This window comes from Saccoglossus kowalevskii, chromosome 4 (genome assembly GCF_978046115.1).
Source record: "Saccoglossus kowalevskii chromosome 4, keSacKowa6.1, whole genome shotgun sequence".
NCBI lineage: Eukaryota > Metazoa > Hemichordata > Enteropneusta > Harrimaniidae > Saccoglossus > Saccoglossus kowalevskii.
In genome coordinates, this window is record NC_140644.1 from 2568872 (window position 1) to 2594036 (window position 25165).

Sequence of the window (25165 nt, forward strand, 5' to 3'; positions counted from 1 at the left end):
TACCTATTTGGACCAGTGCGTATAACGTAAGGGGCATGTCTGTTTAATTGCCGTGGTTGTGAGTTGGAACCAAGCTTTCCGCGAATTTATATGTTCGTAATGTGCCTGCAATTAATAATACTGGTGAACGGTGTCTGTTATGTATTTCCTATTGCACCTAACAGATGTAACCCGAATATATGTGTCCTACATGACAACCTCAACTCTATCGTACCTGTTATCTTCAGCTCTATCATACCTGTCAACCTCAGCTCCATCGTACCTGTCAACCTCAGCTCCATCGTACCTGTCAACCTCAAATCCATATGCATCTATTTCACTCATCGAACTAGCGTCCATTGCAAGAATAGCTCATCACACTTGCCTGTGGCGATGAAAGAGCAAGGCATTCTAGTAGACGTCGATTCATTCCCACTATCTCCAGATAATTGACCTACACATTTGGATTTTTCAGCTTCCAAGGGGCAGCGTTCATGATCATGACAGTGAATATATACATATGCATCAAGGTATGCTGCTAAAAACTTGCCTTGATCTGAATAACCAATTTGAGGACATGGCATTGGACAGAAATTCCCTACAGACCACTTGTCAGCAGCAGGCGCGTACTGACAAGAAGATTGAACAATTGTTTCAGAGTATCAAAACAATGGAAGAAAGTCTCTGTCGCTTTAGTACTGACAGATCATCTGGAGCGGCTTTCTCAATACAGCAAGTTGACGCAGCAATGACGAGATATTCAAAGACAGCAGAGGAACTCAAAAACAAAAATACCGTTTTAGAAAATAAGCTTTCGACTTATGAGGGAATAGTAGCAGTATTGAATAGTCAAATTGAAAGAGACGCACAGGCTGTACATACTATTGAAGGACAACAAAAACGTGACCGAGATCTTATCGAATCACTGGAAAGAAAGATTAAATCCCAAGATAGGATAATAGCCCTGAAGGACGTGGCCTTAGCGGAGCAGAATTTGATGATTCAGACTTTGGAACTAGCATCGTATGATGGTATCATGGTGTGGAAAATAGCAGACTTCAATCGACGTTGCCAGGAAGCTGTATCGGGGAAGACCACATCCGTTTACTCACAATGCTTCTTTACTGGTCGTCATGGTTACAAGATGTGCGCACGGGTATATCTTAACGGCGATGGAATGGGCAAGGGGAATCATGTCTCACTGTTCTTCGTCATCATGCGGGGTCCAAACGACGCCATCTTACGTTGGCCCTTTCGACAGAAGGTAACTTTTATGTGGTTGGATCAAAATAATCGAGACCATGTCGTCGACGCTTTCCGACCTGATCCAACGTCAAACTCGTTCCAACGACCTAAGAATGATATGAATATTGCTAGTGGGTGCCCTCTGTTTATGCCATTATCCCAGCTTCACAGTCCACGTCACGCTTACGTAAAAGATGACGTGGCATTTCTCAAAGTGATTGTTGACACTACAGATTTGGGATGAACGTATATACAGGAACCTGATGGTTAGCGGGTCCACCCATTGTATGGGAGATTGCGGGTTCGGCTCCCATATTTGCACATATATGGAGAATGGCGTTCTTTCTTAGGGAAACGCAAAGCTGTAGGTCCCGTGTACTGTTCCTATCTCCAGGGCAAGTAAAAAATCCAAGAGTAGAGGTTTCCGCGGGACGCATTAATAAGCTGGAGCCGTCCTACACGTGACAGTTTCCGCTGCACATTGAATTTTTGTTTTGAGCGTCAATCAGACGAGAGTGAAGAATGATGTAACCTTGAACATTTACATCAATGGGCAATAAATAAGTAAGCAGCTAAATCCAACGAAAGCTACTATAATTTATTGGTAGTTATTTCTTGTTTGTACATATTGTATCGCTATTTAGTTTATTTAACAGCCCATAAAAATAGTTATCCTCAAAAATAAATAAATAAAGACAATTATGTATCTCAAGAGTGTGACGTAATGCAGAGAAGCGATACAAAATGCAAAGTATCTAAGTTACGGTCTTACCGGTTCTCACAATTTATTCTGACCTAGGTGATATCCCGCATTGCTGAATCCGTTACTAATCACCACATGTATACAGTTGATAATAGCTACTGTTCGTAAATTAATGTATTAGTAATCACTATGTAACAGCATTTACGTTTCATTCTACGAAGTCAAATAGTATTAAATATATTGAGTTTTATCTCATAGGATATGACCGATATATCTTGATGAGCATAAATTAAATATTGTGTATAATCATACGATAATTTGGTGGAAACATTTTACGTAAAACTTGTTTGCTTTTCTGCTAAATTCACTAATTATAACATTAGAGATTATGATAATTATAAAAGTTAAATTAGTTTCATTTCGCCCATTTGCATTTGTAATGTGCCTGCAATTAATAATACTGGTGAACGGTGTCTTTAATAAATAAAGACAATTACTTTCAATGATTTTCTTTATCACATGCATAACGTGCGTATCTCAACAGTGTGACGTAATGCAGAGAAGCGATACAAAATGCAAATCACATATTGTGACGTCACTTGTCATCCAAGCTTGTTTCATTGTACGCGCTGCCTGGAAGTTGTGCATAGCTTTTGGATTTATATACAGCCCAGTGACTACTGGTTGCGTTAAAAATGGTCCATTTTGTCAAACCCGTGTGCGTATTTACGACATTATTATTCAGTACTTCCCATTACACCAATATGGCTTGGACTGAAACAAATTTCTGGCGGTGATCACTCGTCCACGTAAAACAATATTGTGGGGTTAAATATATGTGTACCTACGTGATATCAGTAATTGACGAATATGTCCCAGAATGCACGGCGAACCACATACTGACTGAGTATATGCCGTATTCTCATGATACACGTCGTCTGCGCTTAACGTATAGCTCGGCGTATTTGGTATATGGGGCAAAGTATCGACAAATTGTTGCGCTGGCACTATTTTTTCTTAGCAATATTAGACTTATCAAACAAGTGTAGTGATTTCAATTTAGTTTTTGGAAGGAACAAATTAAAATTACTACACAAACTTGAATGGAACTGATATTGTAGGGTCCTGAGTTTGATATTCTTATTCACAGTCAGCTGTCGTACAAACTATAATCAAATAATTAATTTAATTATCTTCTTATAAGCGATATATTTACTAGTCTTGAATCCAATCCAAATTCCCAATTACGCAAGTTAGGAAACGTGTTTTTCAAATTCCTACGAATCAGAGGAAAATACTAAACTTTCAGCCAGCAACAGCTTCGGCCATACTGATATTTGACCAAATATTTCAACAAATAGGACATACTGCAATATTATTTTCACTGAAAACTTCATTTCAAATAAAGCTTATAACATATCTATTTAAGGATTTTTTTATATTCTGTCATGAATTCTTATTATTTATTCTTACATTAATTTGCATAAGTGGTTTTACGTGGTGCGCCCTCTGTGGCAGGATAAAAACACACAAGCGGGGCTAAGATAGCGGAGTAGCTAGCGAGGACTGATGGTGAGTGATCTGTTGTACTGGTTTTGTTATAGCGTTCTGTGACATATGGGGGCTCGTCCGGGAGTGTGTTTTCTTGTGTTATAGGGATCCTGTGGTATTTTATTTCTGTTTCTTGAATTTCAAGTGCTGAAGTTAGGCCAGAAAATTTTGAGAAAATTCGCGAACATGTGCTTGCCCCCCCCCCCCCCCGAGGTAGCGATAGCAGAAAAAAAATGTCCTGTTCTTCAGGCGATAATTTGATCATTGTAGATCACTTGCTGTGACAGTGCTGGTTGGTATCTCTTGAACACCGTACATCTTGCGGGGGTAGTGAACTCATGCGTGAAGGTGCTTATCACTGTGTGTGAAACTATCGAGATATCAGCTGATGTGTCCGCCTTTTCGAGACTAATTTCTAATTGCTACGGGCATTAGTAGATTTAATGTAATATAATAGTTTTGGCGAGTTTATTAATGGTAATTTAATGATTGTCATAAAGGAGTAAATTTGGTAACAATAATCATAATTGTATATCACTAGGACGCATTGTACGGCATAGGATTAGTCATATTATAACTGTGGACAGCTGTTTATTATATTTGGTGGTATATAGCCTAAGGTGTGGCTCGGTCGGTGAGTTTTTGGTGTGTACAATTCCATTTAAAAAAAAAAAACTGAACGTAAGTGTCCGGCCACTAATAGTATTATTGATATAGGTGTTTTATTTGAGATTGTGTATCTGTTATTATTATTTTGATTATCTTGGTGTAACTTCCATATGGATAAATTAATAGAGTCGGGTTCTAAGCTTGGGTTGGAAGGTACAGATTTGTTAGATTTTGTAACTCAACAGCAGAATATAGAGCGTGAAGAAAGACAGAGAGAACGTGAGTTCAAAAAGGTAGAGACTGAGAGAGGGCTTGAAGAGAAAAAGAAGGCTATGCAGCTTGAAGCTGATAGAAAAAGACAGCAGGCTGAGTTTGAAGAAAATGAAGCTCAGCGAAAACATGAGTTAGAAATGAAACAACTTGACTTAAAAGGTGCTCTAAGTAGAAACCCTGATAGTAGGTACACTGATTTAGCAAAATCACCTAAGCTTCCTGCTTTTGTTGATGGGAAGGATGAGTTGGATAGCTATTTGTTACGTTTTGAGCGTTTTGCCGCAAGCAATGAGTGGGATAAATCCAAATGGGCTACGTCATTAAGTGCGTTGTTAACTGGTAAAGCTTTAGATGTATATTCTAGGCTTTCAGATATGGCAGCATCCGATTATGGGTTGGTTAAAGAAGCTTTGCTAAAAAGATATGAATTGACGGAGGAGGGCTATAGATTGAGGTTTATGAATTTCAAGCCCGAGCATGGTGAGAGTTGTGATCAGTGTATAGTCAGGCTAAAAAATTACTTTCTTAAGTGGATTGAGTTGTCTGGTACGGATAGGTCATTTAAGGTAGCAGAATAGTTTTTTGGGCACTTTTCACATTTTTTTTTGAAAATCACACGAATAGCTCCCTAAGGCATGCTACATACATTGGTGTTTTTATTTTATTGAAAAAAAAATATCTTGTACAAGTAAACTGATTTTTTTCTTGTGTGCAAACAAATGGCCAAGTTTTTGTTTATCCAGTGTACACCCAACTAGTGCATCTCATTAATATGCATGGTTTACAAACATAACTGAACTGAGGGTAAATAGTTTTAAGTTGAGCCACTTTCTTTATTTGCTATTTACAAACAGTTTACACACAGCTGATAAGATGTGTGCATTGCTGCCTTTCTAGACAGGAAGTACAGCAAAGACAAAACAATCGCTTTTGAACAACAAATTTTGAATAAACAAAAAAGTACATGAATGTACCACTTCAATGTAATTATATGTTAACAGAATAAAAACTTACAATAAATTTCTGTAATATTTTTTCTTGGCTTTGTCATTGAAAGGTGTCTGACCACGGGGTTACTTTCCTAGTCCAGAAGTAATGCAGTTACATTGGAGGAGGGGGCTCCCTTTTACAAAATATGGTTGCAAACAATAAAATACGGTCATTAGTGGTGGCTATGCATTGCATGAAAATTCTGGTAACAGGCCACAAACTACATGTAAAGGTTGATCAATGATAAGAATATGCTTGGACCTGGTTTATATAATCCATTTTTCAGAGGAGTTTTCACCAAGTAGGCATACTTGCATGCTTAGGTTTTTCTAAATTCGTAAATTATGTTACATGTAATAAATCTGTCTGATAAATACTTGGTTGTTTTATCTAATGTGCTCATGCGAACAAAATGCACGGCAACGAAATAGTAGCGTGCCCCCCCCCCCCCCCGAGCCGACGTCTTGACATCGGATAGTGGCCCAGTGTTTCACGCAAGGCAAAGGTTGACTTTTTCGTACGACTTCGGTAAAAAATAAAAGTATCATCTAAAATCTAGGTAGTTTTTATAGATGATAACAGTGAGTCCGGTTACAATTAAATTTTGAAGAGATTCATCTACAAGTACTATAAGACCGGAGGTTACTGCGACGGTAAAACTCTGTTTTGCGGGATTTGATTTTTAATAGCACAGGAAATGCTACATGCCGGCATACATCACTGGGTCACATTTTACAATTATTCTATTCACACCAATTAAAAAACAGGGCAGCTTCCTTCATTAATGTGTAAAATATGCAAAGAAGGAGAGGGTTGTCAGTAATTCTTTAGTTTAGTTGTCATTCACTAATTATGGACGAGATAGTAAGCACGCGAAAATTTCCAAGAAAAAGAAAGCGAGGAAGAAAGAAGAAAAACGTCAAAAGAATGATCACTCCTGTCAAAAAATATGTTGAAAGAGACGATGCTGGGTTCGTACAGAACGGATTTCCCCGTCGAAACCAGTGTCAGCCATGAAGTGGGCGAAGAAAGTTTTACCGTGACACTGGGAGTCCGATGAATCAGACTTCGATATAGTGGGTGATACTCCTGTTCAAAACGTTCGAGAGATGTCTGTATCTCGCAGGAAAATATTGTTACCTTCCGACGTAGAAGAAGAAAGTGAGAGTGAATGTCACGGCCGATCGTTTGAAGACGGCGAGATTCGACTCGTTGACATGTCACTGTTGAATGGCGCCCTAGAAAAAGAGATTTGTCAATTTTGCAAAGAGGCAATATCTCAATAGTGGAGCGCAGGCGTCACGGTCTAGGCAGTTGTATTCGATCGAAACTGAGCCAGCCTAGCTTCCCGTCATCTCGAAAGAAGGGAGCAGTTTTCTAAATAAATAAAAAGGCTGCCATTGGAATGCGAGCGATTGGAAAGGGACGGTGCGCTCTGGTGAAACTGTCAAGCTATTAGGGGTTACCTCAACCAGTAACGGGTCCGCCCTTTCGCCAGTATGTTCGAGCTGCCTCCAGGAGACTCCGAAACTCGTGGCATGCTTGAACTAATAAGTTTACAAACACAACGGCCCAAAAATAAATACACTGTATTTGCAAACACTTCAACTGCCAAGTGTAGTCTCTGTATTGTTTGTTACTCGCAAACAGAACCGCCCACTTTGCATAATCCAAGCTCTAATGAATGACGTCACCGTTCGTTATCAGCACAGACCGTCACAAAACTCCACAGCGTGAAAGAAAACGGCCAAAAAACAAAGTTTTTCACAGATATAAATGTCGGTTCATGATTTTTCTCGAAAACAACTTTCAAAGCATTTTATTTACAATTAGCCCATGTAAATTTTGCTGCTGAAACGGGAGTTAACGTTGATTGAAGTTTGAAATCATAAAAGTGCCGATTTCTCGGTGTTCGGATTTTGGCAATTACCGTTGACCTAATTTTAAACGGCGTTTCAGTGAATAGCGCTACGATGTCGCCGTTTAGCTTTTCTTACTCTTTGATATGTTGGCTTCATATCCGTATTTGCATATTTGCAAAATTCTATTGCGTTTTTTCACAAACCTCGCGCAAACCAACGGTATACTCTAACTTTAACACCAAAAAACGTGCTGGAAATTTGTGATTTTCGGAAAGAAAAAAAAAACTTAATGCAAAAAATAGAAATACGGATTTAAACTTCATATCCTTTACTTCAAAACAGTGTAAAGTTTTTGATCGCATGAATGACTGTAGAGATGACAATTAAAATTTTATTCACGTTAGTTAAATTATCAGCCCCGCTGATTTTCAGAATCACGTGACGCTAAAACAAACACAATGTTCACAAAATATTAATAATAGGAAAATACAAGTCAAGAGCTTTCCAAACATATATAGATTGTATGGTTTCTTGTAAAATTTATTCCGATTATAGGTGTTTACATTTTTCATGCAAAAAAACTATCCTGCTACCTTAATGGTGTATGTGACTTGATAATTAAGCAACGGTTTATTGATTCTTGTCCCAGGGATGTTTCCATACGCATGCGCGAGAAGCAGCCTAGAACTCTTGATGAGTTGGCTAAGTATGCTGACCGTTACTTAATTGCTCATGACAGGATGTTGACCTCCCCTTGCGACTTCCCATGTATAAAATCTCAGATGCCGGGTGGTCTGGAAATCAATTCTGATGTTCAGTGTTATAAATGCAAAGAGTATGTCTCGAAAGTGCAAAGTGACACCCTGTATTTCACTGGTGAGGTGGAGGCACAGTGTTTGCCTGATGCTATTTATGATCTAGTCATTGGTAATGTTAAAGGAGCCAGGGCACCAGATGATCCTGACCCACAATGGCAAGAAATGTGTGCAGTGGTTGCTCGTGCTATGGCTAAGAAAGGTAACAAAATAGTCCCTCTGTGTGTACCTGACGGGGGTAAGTCATTAGATATAAATAAGGCTCAGCTAGTAAAATTGCAGCATGACGATCCATCTCTCAGTAAATATTGGTTCTTGAAGGAACCTAAGTTTAAAGGTAACCAGGAAGTTATGTTTCTGGAGAAAGGCGGTATACTATACAGACAGTTTACTCATCCTCATGTGAATCAGGGTAGGTCTGTTAAGCAGATGGTTGTACCTATGCCATTGCGTAACCAGGTCATGATGGTGGCGCATGATTCGATAACGGGAGGGCATATGGGCGTGAAGAAAACTAGTGATAGAGTCCTGAGCAATTTCTACTGGCCAGGAATACATGGTGACATAACAAGATTCTGTAGATCTTGTGATATTTGCCAGAGAACGATACCTAAAGGTAAAATTGCAAAAGTCCCCCTTCAGAAGATGCCACTGATAGATGTGCCGTTCAAAAGGGTTGCTATTGATTTAGTTGGTCCTATTCACCCTCCTAGTGAAAAAGGTCATAAGTACATCTTGACATTAGTAGACTATGCTACCAGGTATCCAGAGGCAATACCCCTGAAACATATCAGTACAGAGGATGTAGCTGAAGCACTGGTTGATATGTACAGTCGCCTAGGTATACCAGAGGAGATTTTACATGACATGGGAACTCAGTTCGTGTCAGAGTGTATGTGTGAAGTTTCTCGTCTGTTGAGTATTAGACAACTGTCAACCACCCCTTATCATCCAATGTGTAATGGGCTGGTTGAAAAGTTTAATGGTACATTAAAAACAATGTTGAAGCGTTTGTGCAGTGAGCAGCCAAAGCAGTGGCACCGCTACATCAATGCATTGATATTCGCCTATAGAGAAGTGCCCCAAGAATCAACAGGTTTTGCTCCCTTTGAGCTGAGGTATGGGAGGACTATCAGAGGTCCTATGCATATTTTGAAGCAACTCTGGACAACAGAGACTGAGGAACCAGAAATTAGAAACAGTTATCAGTATGTGTTTGAGTTAAGAGAGCGCTTGGACGAGACACTGAAAATTGCACAGGTAGAGATGCAGAAATCCCAGCAACGGTACAAGCACTACTATGATAGGAAGGTGAAAGTCAGAAGGTTTCGACCTGGACAAATGGTTCTTATTCTACTACCAACTGATAGTAACAAGTTATTAATGCAGTGGAAGGGGCCATATGAAATTGATAGTGTGATTGGTGTAAATGACTATAGAGTAAAGGTAGGTGGAAAGTACAAAACATATCATGCTAACTTGCTGAAGAAGTATATTCAACGAAGTGAGCAGAGTAGTGAAGCTGATGACAATCTGCCTGTCTTGGGAATTGCTAGTGCAGCTGTCATAGAGTATGAAAAGTCTTTAGATGAAGACGCTGTACAGGATGATGACTTGTTGGTGCTGAATTCTTGCATGTCAAAGGAGTCAGTAGCTGACGTGAAATATGGCAGGAACCTGACTCATGATCAGAAGCAATCAGTTCGCTGTCTAGTGCACAAGTATAAGCACATATTTACAGACCTACCTGGCACTACCAACCATATCCAGCATCGTATTCAACTGAGAACTGATGAACCTATAAGATCGAGGCCTTACCCAGTGCCATATAGTGTACGAGAGTCTTTGAAAGAGGACATTCAAAGTATGTTGAAGATGGGAGTTATAAGAGAAACCGAATCCCCATACGCATCACCTGTCGTGATAGTACGCAAAAAAGATGGATCGAATCGTATATGTATTGACTACCGAAAGCTAAACAAGGTAACAGTTTTTGATCCAGAGCCAATGATGAATGCAGATGATATGTTCCAAGATCTCAGTAAAGACAAGTACTTTACTAAGGTGGATCTTAGTAAGGGATTTTGGCAGGTTCCTGTAGCGGGGGAGGACATACACAAAACAGCTTTTGTTACCCCAGATGGTACCTACGAGTTTTTGAAAATGCCATTCGGAATGATGAATTCTGGTGCAACCCTGGTCCGTGGTGTCAGAAAGATGTTGAGTGGGATGTGTAAGGTGGTTAGTTATGTTGACGATATTTTGGTTCACACCATCACTTGGTGTGAGCATTTAACTGCACTCAAAGAGTTGTTCACCAGGATGGCTGATGCTCAACTTACTGCTAGACCATCCAAGTGCATAATAGCTTCTGGTGTTATTGATTTCGTCGGTCATCGAGTTGGTCAGGGTTTTCTGAGTCCACACGAGAATAATGTAAAAAAGGTTAGAAATGTTCCTCGGCCCACGACTAAGAAGGAAGTCAGGTCGTTTCTTGGTCTAACTGGATTTTACAGGGAGTATATACCTAACTATGCAGCTATTGCAGTACCATTAACTGATTTAACAAAGAATGGCCAACCCATCAAAGTTGTGTGGGGAGAAGCACAAGAGAAGGCTTACCGAACTCTTATTCATGTAATAACCAGTAAACCTATATTGAGGTTGCATGATTCACACAAGCCTTACGTGTTACGTACAGATGCTTCTGATGTTGGGATTGCAGCAGTCCTGTTACAAGGTTATGATGGAAAGTTATTCCCTGTGAGTTATGCTAGCAAGAAGTTGTCACAAAGAGAAAAGGCATATTCGACTATCGAAAAGGAATGCTTGGCAATCGTGTGGTCTGTAAAGAAGTATATGGTGTATTTGTATGGAACCCAGTTCATTCTCCAGACAGACCATCAGCCGTTATTGTATGTTGACAAGGCTAAATTCATCAATGACAAAGTAATGCGATGGGCAATGTTTCTGCAGAACTACCGATTTACCGTTGAATGTATTAACGGCTCAGATAACCATGGAGCTGGAGTTTAAGGACTATGTAATAGAATTCATGTGCTGTGCAGAAACTTTATAAGTTTCCTCTTGAAAGGGGAGTGATGTCATGAATTCTTATTATTTATTCTTACATTAATTTCCATAAGTGGTTTACGAGGTGCGCCCTCTGTGGCAGGATAAAAACACACAGGCGGGGCTAAGATGGCGGAGTAGCTAGCGAGGACTGATGGTGAGTGATCTGTTGTACTGGTTTTGTTATAGCGTTCTGTGACATATTCATATTCTGTTTCCCGCAAAAATCCTGAAAGCCAAAACTATTTGAATAATTTAGGTGACATTGCAAATATGTAAATTTTGACTAAAAATCGGCCTCGAAAATGAAGCATATCAGTATTTATTTTTATGTGTGCATGGTACATACATGTCTGATTAGTTTCCTGCAAGGATGCTGAAAATAGAAACCAAACGAAATATTTGGGTTCAAAAACCATAAGAAAAAAACAAAAAAATCATTTTTATGATTTACACATTGTTAGGAACATTTTACAGCAAACGATATTATAGTAAAAAATTGTCATTATTTGAAATGGATATGTTGTGCCTTTCCTGTTCCGGTTCCACCGTTATGGTTTCGACATTCCGCTAATAACATACTTTCTGTTTCTAATAAGATATGACGTGAATTAATGTAGAAGATTCATAATCACATGACAGAGGTCACTTTGGTACCGCTGCGGGTGCGTTGTATCCCATAGAGAACCCCGTCATTTGCCGTTATCTGATTCAATATTTCAATATCTCGTACACTAAGTCAAGTGGAAAATCAATCTGTTACAAGATAAACGTCCCGGGGTTGTTTTGTGTACTAGAAGGACATGTTTATTGGCAGCATTTCTTGTATTAATTTCCATTGCACAACAAAAGAAGGAAATACTGTTACTGAAGCACAGAATCTGCATGAATTTTTCTCCCCGGCCATTCACGCAAACTGCAAACGAAGTCTTTTACCTTATCCATAGTTGTTTACACTTTGCAACCGCCTTGTGACGTATTTTGACCCCCGGATTCTGACCTTGCGTTCTGGATACATGTACGGCCCTTTCATACCAGTTCAATTTCCTTTCATTATTACATCATAATGTCATGATATTTAATATTTAAAAGCAACCTTTATTTCACAGTCACTTTAGTTTTCACTCTCTAAAATTATTTTGCTGATCAAAAGACTTTTCAGTCCTATCATGCAATCTCCCATAGTACTTCCGCAGACACAGCGGCGATCGCCAACATAACTACAAATAACCTCGCTCGCAAGAGCTGAGGAATAAAGAAGTCAAAACAGTCATGGCGAGACCGAGATACAACCCGACTAGTACACGCCCAGCTATGTGAGCTACTATATGGTTACAATCAATGTTCAATATCGAAACAATTAAAATGGCGATTAAAATATAATTAACATTGAGCCAGTCTTAGTAGTGTTGTCACAATGTACGTTCCTTCCTCTGGTTGCATTATGACGTCCCTATGTGTTTATGCGTGCGCTGTGAACAATGGGTATGTACGTCACAGAGACCCGTTCAAACGTGTCTGTGTCTTGTTGCCTGTTTACTGTTGTTTATCTGTGGTGGGTGCAATGGGTTTAGGTGGGACGGAGGTTGTCCCTATATTTGAGTTGGCCATTCAAACCTATATGAATTTATATAAATAAATAAATAGTTTTATTAATGTTGTCCACCCTCATCGTGACTTGCAGGTAATGTTCTAGAACATAGAAATTACGTGGAAATTTACCCCCACTCAGAGTCGTGGAATATTCCAGAATGAACTATATTTAGAAATGACGCAATGACTCCAACCATATATAAGTATATGCAAGTCAGACATGATCAACAGGTAAGACTGAAGTCTGGACTTATAAAAGCCAAGATAAAAAGAATTAATTACTCCAACGCCTGAAAGCTGATAGAATATAGTGTACGGACTTTTTTCGTTGATATTCATTTGTGCGACTACCGCAATATCATTCATTATAAAGGTAATAATTCTTATATTCACAGTATCACAAACTAACAACCACAAAGGTAAAAAGCGTACGTATTAATCTTTATGGAGTGGCTACGGCCAGGGGCGTGTGGCGGGAGTGCCGAGCATGCGATGGCGCATAAGCCGTATGGCCGAGGGCAGCAAAAGTTTTATCTTATACCTTATAGGTGTAATTACAATTTTACCACGGCATGACCTCAATTGCAATTTAGAATGACGCATTTTGTTTTGGAGGGGTGGCCGGGTGTGATAGGGGAAATAATTTACATTTGAATATAGATGAAAGCACTATTCATAGCAAACACTACACAAAGGTTTTCGGGCGCATAGCATCGAATATTTTGCAAACACTTATCAGATTAAAATTATTAAAACTTTTTTTACAATTCGAGTATGACATTATTTCCAGTTAAAATTTGTAGTTTATGTTGATATCGGCTTTTCTGTGTCTTTGACAACTCATCCAGGTTTACAGTGTTTAAAAGTTGCGAGGAAGTTATTATGCTTTTCTGTGGCTTTCCTGTATTGGTTCATTGTCAATTCATTCTTTTACCGACTGTTCTTAAGACCCAAGCAGAGTATTACCTATTTCCAAAATATAGGAATAAGGGAACGTTTGTATACATAAAAAACATATGCGAATCATAAATGGGCATTACACATGTCATGTTGATTTGAATGTAACACGGCGTTTTATACAAGCTTTCATCAATTCCCTTAAAAAACTCCCATAAAATTCAGTGTAGTTAATTATGTTACAAATAGATCCCTGGAACCGTAAATAAATTTATGGGTACACCAACGAGGGAAGGAAGGGTGAGCCTTGATACATTTAGTATGGTGATGCGTAGGATATTCTTTATATAAATAGCAAATCTATGAGGAAGCAATTTTCCGTTCTGAAAATAGATGATTGTAAGGATTGCATTTCCGGCAGATAGTTACGACTGTATCCTTGTTCACTTTATTTAGCGTTGACTTTAACGACGTACCGTTGCCTCAGGACATGGTCGGTTTTTCAAAAGATATATTCATCCAGTCACTGGTAGAAGATAAATACTTGTGTCAACTATGTGAGAAAGTACTGTGTGATCCAATCCAGACATATTGTGGACATAGATACTGTGAAACATGTTTTGAAGACCTGTTAAGGTAAGGAGACTGGTGTCGTGGTACAGAGTAATAAGTTGAGGAAGTAACTATAATTATAATACAACACGTTGAGGTCCACTAAAGCCACCCTGACACTTGCACGATTCTGTAGCACGCATTGACACGACTCGAGTCGTACCAGTGCGCAAACTGGTCGTAAACTGGCGTGAAGTGTGCGTAAACCCGTCGTGCCTTCGTGCCATGTCGGGACGAGAATTTTAAAATGTTAAAAATTTTGGTCACGAGGATACGTGCCAGTGCGCGCCATGCCACGACTGTCACGAACTGCCACGAATAGTTCACCAACAGCTCACGTCCGAATTGCGCAAACACGTTGTGCCAATGCGAGAAGTGCGTAAACTATGCGCAAACTATGCGTGAACTCGTCGTGCCAGTTCGTGTCAATGTGGACACTGATGGGCACGCATTCGTGAACTATTCGTGAACTCGTCACAAACTCGGCGTGAACTAGTCGTGCCTGTTCGTGTCATTGTTTTGTTTGTTGAAAACCGAGCGCGCTTGGCCGGCGTGATACGAAGAATTATTGCCCTGATGTGATGGCGCATTTTCCATAACGTTACGAGGCCGCGCAATACAAGGTATATGATGATGTGTATTTCCTCATCGTTCCCCAAGTAGGAGAAACAAGGAAATACACTGACTTATTAGATTCGTGATATTTCCCCTTTCTGTTTCAGAAACAATGATAATGTACTTTGCAGTTCGTGTAAAGCTGAAGGCATTATGGATACCATATTGAGTGTGCAGCAGGTAGGTATAATTTTTATCCAAAATGTTGACTTTCAACTTCCCTCAATGATACAGTGATTAAATCGCCGAATACATCCACGGTATGCCATATGGATATTGTATACGTAACAATTTGCTGTTGTAATCATGTTATGTTAGACTATACACAAAAATAATCCAATGTTATCATGATAACAGAACCGATGTGTATTCGTTTCAACAGATGTACCACGATAAAGCCATACAACGAGAGTTGAACATACAGCATGTACGGTGCTTAAACAAAGGCTGTGATTGGACGGGGAGCTTTGAAGATTACCGAGTGGTAAGTCGACGTTTAACAGAAAGGCGCTTAGATCGTGATATTGCAATTCGTTTTTTTTTTGTGTGAAACTTATAAATTTATCATCATTTACAGAATCATATTCTGACTTGTGAATATGAAATGATACAATGTGTCAATAGAAATGGATGTAATGTATCAATTCAACGTGGAAATCTATCATCTCATCTGGAGAAGGATTGTCCAATGAGAATAGTGAAGTGTGAATACTGCACAGTAGAAGTTCCATTTACCAATATAGAGGTGAGTATTGAAATAACTAAGCTGGTATTACCGTGGTTATTATTCGGGTGATAAAAGCAATTCACCAGACCATCCATAGATATCTGAATATATTTCACTACGTCTCACATACAGATAGGTAAAACCAGCCAAATCATCTGCACCAGATGACATTGTTGGTGAATATTTTAAATCAACACGTGTTCAAATAATTCCCTATTTAAATAGTCGTCTTGTTTATTGGGCAGAAGTACTGAACAAAATTGACGAAGTGCAAGCTGGTTTTAGAAAGGGCTACTCCACTTTTGATAATATTTTCATACTACAGTCATTGATTCAGAAATATCTTACTATGAAAAAGGGTAAATTTCACTGTGCTTTTATTGATTTCTCCAAAGCCTTTGATACTGTAGAACGCCAAAGGCTTTGGTATATCTTGTTAAAAGGGGGTGTCCACTGGCGAAATGTTTAAAATGCTAAATAGTATATATAGTGATGTTAAATCATGTGTGAAATCATAAGCTGGCAACACAGATTATTTTACCTGTCCCAAAGGCTGAGCCCTTTTCTATTTTCTTTCTTCATAACTAAACTACCACGTAAATTACATGAAAGGGGTATTCAACTTGCACTGACTGATCTGTTATGTTTATTATTTGCCGATGATGTTGTTCTTTTTTCAAATAGTGTTATAGGTTTACAAAGATCGTTAAATGGTTTAAGTTCTTATTGTAAACAATGGAAAATATCTGTTAATATGCAATAAACAAAAATTATTGTCTTTAAGTGTGGTGGGCGTGTTGCCAACAATGAGAAGTTTGGGGTTGTTTCTTGTTATTAATATTTGGGCTTAAGTTATAAGTGGTCGTACGCCACTAAAGTTTCTTGCTCAGCAAGGTAGAAAGTCTCGATTGAGTGTTTCAACTAAAATTGGCAATATTGGTCAACTTCCCATTGACGAATTTTCCAAAATGTTTGATTCAATGGTATCCCGATTTTAACGTACGCCTCTGAAATATGGGGATAACAACGTTATGAATATTTAGAACGTGCTCAAACATTTGCATATAAATGTATCTGGGCGTAACCAAATATGAACCAAATGTCACTGTCTTGGGGGAATGTGCACGTGGGCGTTACCCAATTTATTTGTTAACCGCAAAGAATTGTATTAAATATTGAGCCAAAGTGATTTATATGCCATCATAAGTCATCGTTTCCCAAATAAATGCTACAAAATGCTTTATAATATTGAACTTTCGGCTATACGTTTAAAACATACCTGGGTTAACGAGGTAAAATAATTGTTATACTTATGTCAATTACATGGTGCTTGGGACGTTTTAAGTAATGTTTTCTGAATGGTATTACTAAATCTCATCACTTGGTCACGTATCGTAGTTTCAAAACCAGACTAGAACCCAAAAGATATGTCACTTGTCAATATCCATTCTCACGGACTAATGTTGTCACGTTTACGCTGTTCCTGTCACCATTTACGTATTGACACTGACAGAAAAATAATATTGAAAGACATTAATGGCTTTGCATCTTGTGTGATTCAAATTGAAGACGAATACCACTTTGTTCTTGTCTGACCTTCAGATTTAAGTATTTACCACATTATTACTTTCTTTCTCCATCAGTACAAACATTTGTCCAATTAATAACCTCTGTAAATGCCACTCTACTCAAAAGTTTGTCAGCTTTTTTATTTAATTCTTTAAGACTAAGATGCGATGTAAATAGTGTAAATAGTAATTGACCAACTTTAGATTTGTATTTTTTTATTATTTATGTATTTTAGACCACTGGGCTTATATTACAAATAAAGACCGCATATACAAAAACGATAGGTATCTATGTTATATTTTTTAATGTACTCACTTTTCGGTCTTACAGACTCATCTACTCGAATGTCCCAAAATTCCGGAGAAATGCAAATTATGTGGAGAGTTTGTACCACGAGAAATGGTGAGTAATACATAACAATTATTACAAATAAACACAGATTCGGCATTCACGGATATGATTCCTTGTGAATGTTTAGCGGCGTGTGATATCAAAGTTGCAACTATTATAAATAATATATGTTTATACAGAAATTAATGTGAAGGTTTTCTTAAATTATTCTAGATTGAGCAACATACAGATACGAAAACAGGTGACTGTGTTAGAAAGATGATAGCATGCCAATTTCAGAACGTTGGATGTCATGATATGGTGAGTATAGTGACGGGAATGTCTGGGAATATATTTATATGTCTAAGATAGTAGTATTTGTATGACTGTTTGAATAATATATAAACAATATGGGAATTATTAAGAGCCCCAAGTCATTTAACGTAAAAATTGGTTTTCATTGAAGGTGGAGAAATCCAAGATGGCGGAGCATAATACCAGATCTATGGGTGAGCATTTATTGATGATGTTACAGTTCATAATATCTCTTATGGCAATGGTACGGAGTACACGAAATAAAATTGATGAAGTTGAAAACGTGAGAACAAGAATTAACGAACATGAAAATCAAATAAAACAACTGGAAAAGAATGAGGAAACACTGCACCATAAGATGACTGAAATGGTTTCAGCCGCACAAAATGAAAACCGTAATGGAATAATAACTGGAGAAAACAAACATCTTGCAGATAAACACGAACAGTCAACACGAGCATTGAACAACTCTATGACGGTTGTCAACAAAAAACTAGCTACCTGTGAGGGCGTGGTTGCTGTGCTCAACAATCAAGTGGAAAAAACAGACGAAACTGTTACTTTGTTGTCAAGACAACAGAAGAAGTATACTGAGATGATAGAGGCATTAGAAAGAAAAGTGAAAGCACAAGATAGAATTATCGCTTTAAAAGATGTTGCTATTGCTGAACAAGATTTAAGGATACAAAGTCTGGAAATGGCGTCCTATGATGGTGTGTTGGTTTGGAAGATAACAGATTTCGCCCGTAAACGACAAGACGCCATCAGTGGACGAACCACCTCTATCTACTCACCTTGTTTTTATAGTAGTCGCCATGGATACAAGATGTGTGCTCGGATATATATCAATGGTGATGGAATGGGGAAGGGTAACCACGTATCTTTGTTCTTCGTGATCATGAAGGGAGAGTCTGACGCCCTCTTGCGATGGCCATTCCGTCAGAAGGTCACTATGATGTGGTTAGATCAGATTAACAAAGATCACGTGATCGATGCATTTCGACCTGACCCTACTTCAAGTTCATTTCAACGTCCTAAACACGACATGAACATTGCCAGTGGATGTCCTCTATTTATGCCTCTATCACAGTTGGAAAGTCTACGTCATCATTACGTCAAAGATGACACAGCATTTATCAAAATATTTGTTGATACCAGTGATTTATCTTAGCATAGGTTTTTTATGTATGTTAATATTATATTATATTATATTATATTATATTATATTATATTATATTATATTATATTATATTATATTATATTATATTATATTATATTATATTATATTATATTATATTATATTATATTATATTATATTATATTATATTATATTATTCACTGTTAATTGCAGGCAATTACAGTCGAATTTTAACTTATGGTGCATACTATGGAAGTTAGATATTAGCATAAACAAACTGAATTGTCGAATTATTTATATTATTATATGAATTATTTATGGAAATAGAATGAGTAAGTGTCATTAAATATCTCTTCTAAACTTAATTTTAATATACACAGTAATTATGTAGTACTGTAAAACATGTTGAAAAGGCGGCATGCAATTTTAGCGAATTGTGGTAAAATGACGTAATAGCGAAATGTTGATTTAGCGAATTTCTTTTGTCATTGTTGATTTCTTTGTTTGGCGGCCATTTTGAATTGATAATAAATTCATTAGCGACATCTTGAATTAGCGAATCAGTTCTCTCGCTAAATTCGCGAAAAAAAACATGTATTACAGTATTCAAATTACTGGGTTCTGTCACATATTTTCAAGAAATATTCAAACAATAATACACTCAGGTGATTAGATATGTCACATTACTCAGTGAAATACTTTTTCCACGTATGGTAATAGCATACAATTAATTCTCTGTAAATTTAAAAAGACTGCAGATGAAATTTACATATGTTACATGACCTATACTTCAGCGAATACGTCATTCTGAATCTACATTGTCATATTCAAATTTAAGTAACCGCAGGCAGGTCATCAATTTACAAAACGTTATTATTGTTTAAAAAACATTGACAGTATGTCAAAACAAACCAATAGTATATACTATGTATAATGACATATCTGTACAGCTATTAGAAGTCAGTGACAATAATGAAAATAAAGTATTTGTATTGTAACTTCTTTTTACGTTCACTGCTTGATGTGTATTGTTTTTATATATTAGTGCCCGATGCTGTCGAAGTAATATTGATTTGTACAAATCAAAAGAGTAAGTGTGTGAATATAAGCAGAGCCTGTATGACAGTCTGCCTTGCATATTTACCACATTGGCGTAAGGTAACATGTTATGCTGTTATAAACTTGTCCTGATCAAAGACAACTAGAGACTGTACGATTTGGGTCAAATGTCGTAAGTAAAGGGGACAACAAAAACATTTTTCACAACTGTTGTAAAATTGAAGAAACTGACACCACTACTAATGTGAATACAAAAAATATGACAAAAAACAAATTCTACCAGGCTGACAGATTTTCATTGTATTGTGAGTGGGAATCGAGAAGTAACGCCCTCTACCATCATTAAACTACCGTATTGTTCTGATTGGTATTAACCTCTTTGGCACTTGTCTAGTATACAAACAAAGGAATTGTTTTTGTTTTGTTTTGTTTTTTTGAGTTCAAATCGAAATAAATATTTGCCTAAGATTAGTTTATTGAACGCACCTTCTACAAGTTAATCGTTAAAATAACAACGATCACTGCTGAGATCGTTGTGTAGACCCGTCACCTCAGCATGACCAGCAACTAGTGTATGTATATAAATACGTTTAGCGATATGTTATTTACTTAGTAAGGTGTGTTCATAGATACCAAATGACGTCACATTCTACTTGCTTCCCTGTCTCCATATATGTAACGGCTTTCGGAATATCAGCGCAGTCAGCGGCAACGCGGAAATTCAATCACACGCTAAAGAGCATACCGTCTTGTTCCTAATTAATGGAATATCATAAGTGTGTCATAGGAATGTAACTATACTTAGTAATTTCTAGTATCACATAGTGCAGTGAAGGGCATTTCTTGAATTTTTGAGTTAATGATGACAACAGCAAAAATGCTTGACCCCCCCCCCCCACATATTGCAACAATGAGTCAGCTGTTCGCCTACAATGCAATGTGCTGAGGTTGCTATTAATGTCGTATTTTTGTTGATGAAATATACAGCCTTATACTTAGTTACAAATTAAACAAGAGAACGGGTGATGGTTGTGAACCATAACTGCTTCAGCACAAATACTGTTGTGTAATACTAGGGAATGTATTGAGAGTATTAATGTAATACTAGAAAAATGTATTGTAGTGTTACCTCTGTGTAATTTACAATATATCTGCATTAACCTTCACTATTAAGGACAATATGGGAGTAGAAGCAAGGCTACGCAAATGTTGCAAAATAGTAGTTAGTTAGAATTACCAGACATTGTGGGATATCGAAATTTGGATGATAAACAGCAAGTGATATTTCTTGAGATATAGTTGGAATTGAAGCAAAGAAGTGGCATATTAACCTATGACACATACTCTCTCATATCCGTACATATCATCCTGTCTTATTGTATGTGGGGAAAGCTGTCATGCACACAATCATAATAACTGGGAATGGTTTCACAACGGAAAAAAGTGTTATTGATGTAAATAATCATGAACAATAAAAACTGAAATTTACAAAAACTATGAACAATACATAATGAAAATCTGTGATTTGCTGTACATTTTCCATAAAATTATTAACCGAACCATAACATTTATAAAAAGCACAGTTCTGAGATTCACTTCGAGTATATCTGAAATATAATCTTTTAATTGCATACGAGTCGTCAAAACGAACAGTTTGGTGACATAAGTCAAATTTTGTAAAGTTTCAATACGCATACAACCACACATATACTAGCATATTTTGACAATAAACCCCTCTTTCACATTGTGCAAATACAAACAAGACATTAAACCTTCCTGACAGTAACATGTAACTGTTGTATAAACCCGAATGAAAAGTCCGGCGCCACGGCGAATATTTCTATCGAGTCACCCATTTAAAAACCTTTTCAACTAGCCAAGACCAATCACTAATGTGCGGGGTCATTAATTAAATAATATTAATGTTATTGAGACTTACACATTCCCCGAAGGGCAAAATTGGTTTTTAATTTTCTGTATATTCTCAATTTTCTTTTTTTTTTTTTATTGATTGTCGTTATGCAATTCACTTTTCCAAGTTGATATAAATGATGTTTGTATATTTTTTATTAATTTGTTCTAATTGCCTTGCTGTTAGAATTTCATTGTTAGACTGGTTGATGTTATTCAAAAGGGAGTATATATTAGTGTACCATTTACTATTAATTTCTTTGTTTTCTTGGAAAGTTTGTTTTAATAATGGATTTGACAAGTTCTTTACACTTTTTTAATATTTTATAATTTGTTTTCCAATAAAAGTCTCCAATAGGTAACGTCCAAGTTCACCGTATGAGCCCATTGTTGTGGTGTTTTTGAATGTCCTCAAGAGAAAACGAATTTGTAATCTTCAATTTGTGATTTTAGTGCAATTTCATCTCCCCATGCATTACTGCCATGTGTATATTGATAGATTAAAAGTATGTCCATTGTTTCACAACAAGGACTGTCCCAGGGGATTTTAGTTTTCTAAATTTCTCAAGATAAAAGTCCTATGGTTGTTTTGTTTACTAGAAGAAAATGTCTTTTGGCAGCATTTCTTGTATTAATACTGTTACTGTTACTGAAGCACAGAATTGGCATGAATTTTTCCTCGGCCATTCACGCAAACTGCAAATCAAGACTTTTACCGCATACATAGTTGTTGACAGCCGATTGATGATGATGGATGTATTGTGACATATTTTGACCCCCGGATTCTGACCTTGCATTCTTGCAACATTTACTGCACTTTCATACCCGTTCATGCAGTTTCCTTTCATTATTTCATCCAGATTCCATGATATTTAATATTTAAAACCAACCTTTACTTCACAATCACTCTAGTTTTCACTTTTCTAAAATTATTTTACTGATTAAAAGACTTTTCACTCCTATCATGCAATCTCCCATAGTACGTCCGCATACACAGCGGCGATCACCAACATAACTACAAATAAACTCGCTTTCATGAGCTGAGGTCTCAGTCCGTTGATATAGTTACATTCTCACTGAGTGAGACTGAAGCAGTGGAACACACATAGAATATCGAGGTTAGTTTGGTTTATTTCTAGTATCAATACGACTTTGTGCCAACTGTACCTTAAGAAAATGAAATGAAAACAGAGCCCCCCGCCCTGACAAGATGTTGCTTGGTCAAACTTATTTCTATTTACCGTATGTATATTTACCGTGTGTATTATTATTCAACAATCGCTTTGTTCCTATTTGTGAATGTTTTCAAGGCGTGTTCTTGACAAGCTGATGTTAATGATATCCGCGAAGTATTAGTGCGACTACTATATCAATATAAACCATAATCAATGTGGTAATGGCAGACTTCCTTTAATATGGGGGATTCAAAAACTGATACTACTTTTTTACGAAAAGACACTAGTTTTAATATTCTTTCGTGAAAACCGTTAGCAAATAAATAATTTGAGAAACTCGAATAAGTCATTTATTTTTGCATCAGAATGTGATATTATCTAATAATGACTAGGAAGAATTACATATGCAATGAGAAATATCACATTCAGGTTACGGCATTGCCCCCGCAAGTGTATATAAGGCAACAAATTAAAATCGATACCCGGTGTATCTAATGAAACAATGTTTTATACCTTGACTGTAATAGTGCAGGCATCAATTCAGTCAGTTTGGCTGTTGCATTGTGACGCCTAAGTTTGCCAAACAGCACGTGAATATATGATAACAAATGTCCCTTACCGATCAACAATAGTTCACAATCTGTTGTGACAATGTTATCCGCGAGTTATTTTTTTACTAACAGCGACATATACACGTATATCCGATATCAACGGCAGCGAACAATTGGGCGTGCATTGACAATTCTTCTATTTTTAACATTAAAGTTTCTCAGAATCGCCGTCAGATTTATACTAATTTGATACTATTTTTACTATGATATATTGTTTTAACTTTTTAATTTTCTATTGACATGTATTTAATTATCAATGCATCATGGGAAATAGCCTGGTTAACCGCATTCTTCTTTAGATGAAGTTATTAAATGCCACATTCGCCCCTGGCTACCAGAACCGTGTCCATAACTTACCTCGAGTTACCGCCCTCGCCGACGACTTAGATGAACGCAAACCATATCTGATATTTAAGCCGATCGCTAAGAGCAATTTATGTCATAATGACATTCTTGCATCATCCAAACACTGAAGTCATATGATGTCATATAACAGCGATATCTATCTATGTCAATATTGATTTTATACAACAGGATGAACGGATACAACTACTTCCAATTAGTTCGATATTGCCGTTCAAACTTATGAGGAGGTGACATAGGACAATATTTAGTTATAATATGATTTCCGATTTTTGTTGACCACTAATTGACAGCTTTTCAATTGCATGTCTGTGCTATGTACAACAACGTAATTGTGGGTTTAGTGGTTCGTTCGTTATTAGTAACTCCCTGACCTTTGAGAACAGTGGGAATGCAAAATCCTGTTTAAATGTGTTTTGTTGTTTGATTATTGTTATGATGTATTCACTCTATTTGTGCTTTGTATTATATACACTCATGATCGAAGTGAATATAATTGTTGTCCCATACTCAAAAAGTAGGCGTTTCTAAATTCACATATTGTAATTTTAATGAAACCACTGCCACAAAATGATTTGCGGTCAATTGTGCAATTTCCACAGCAAACTCAGTATTGCCATGAGTGTGATAATAGTTTCTATCCATTGCATCATTTGTATCAGTGTTGGGAAACACTGTGTTCTATAAAAGTAAGCGATACTAGTATTACTACACAGTGTTTAGAAAAGTCGCAAAATATATCAATTGATCATAATTGTATTGCTCTCTATGCTGTAAGGTAACGTAATCAGTCTTCTTGTCAAATGTTTGAACTAACTTTGATTTATTGACTTAAACAGTTTGTAACTTTGAGTGTATTTTCACCCCTATACTACGTTCAGATGATTGCACTTGACACGTACTAGTCGGCTCGTTCCAACTGAACACTCTGGCATGATTCGAAAATGGCTCCACTTCTTGGATACTGTCGCGCGGAGATCGAAAATTCACATTTATTGTGCAATTATTGATCGATGTTTATACAAATGTTTTCATGTTCTAGTTCGTGTTTATAGTTACTTATACATGTTTCTCTGATTGCGATCCGGCCTTTAGTCGCTGAGTTATAAGCATTACAAGTTTAGAAACAAACACAATCTTACCAGATTGAC

At 37.1% G+C, this 25165-nt stretch overlaps 4 protein-coding genes across 6 annotated transcripts in view; all 4 read left to right on the forward strand.

Moving 5' to 3' along the window:
• The window catches only part of LOC100373746 (TNF receptor-associated factor 2-like), a 23347-nt gene extending 20917 nt beyond the window's left edge, over positions 1 to 2430 (forward strand). For all 3 annotated transcript variants that reach the window (XM_085497647.1, XM_085497646.1, XM_085497648.1), the window contains exon 10: positions 455 to 2430. In XM_085497647.1, coding sequence (XP_085353773.1) covers positions 455 to 1468 — 1014 coding nt within the window. In that variant the 3' untranslated portion in view covers positions 1469 to 2430. The remainder of the gene's footprint in view (positions 1 to 454) is intronic.
• Positions 2431 to 2569: 139 nt separating this feature from the next.
• On the forward strand, positions 2570 to 5380 carry LOC146746180 (uncharacterized). The gene has a single exon (XM_085497654.1). The coding sequence runs from the start codon at positions 4258 to 4260 to the stop codon at positions 4936 to 4938; it is 681 nt and encodes a 226-aa protein (XP_085353780.1). The 5' UTR covers positions 2570 to 4257; the 3' UTR covers positions 4939 to 5380.
• Positions 5381 to 7877: 2497 nt separating this feature from the next.
• LOC146746181 (uncharacterized) lies at positions 7878 to 11063 on the forward strand. The gene has a single exon (XM_085498198.1). The coding sequence runs from the start codon at positions 7878 to 7880 to the stop codon at positions 11061 to 11063; it is 3186 nt and encodes a 1061-aa protein (XP_085354324.1).
• A 1866-nt stretch (positions 11064 to 12929) lies between these two features.
• On the forward strand, positions 12930 to 18936 carry LOC144341980 (TNF receptor-associated factor 2-like). Its single transcript, XM_078005423.2, has 8 exons — positions 12930 to 13065; positions 14046 to 14225; positions 14924 to 14996; positions 15199 to 15300; positions 15394 to 15561; positions 17443 to 17514; positions 17677 to 17763; positions 17909 to 18936. The coding sequence occupies exons 2-8, from the start codon at positions 14080 to 14082 to the stop codon at positions 18926 to 18928; spliced, it is 1668 nt and encodes a 555-aa protein (XP_077861549.2). The 5' UTR covers positions 12930 to 13065; positions 14046 to 14079; the 3' UTR covers positions 18929 to 18936.
• The last annotated feature ends 6229 nt before the right edge of the window (positions 18937 to 25165 follow it).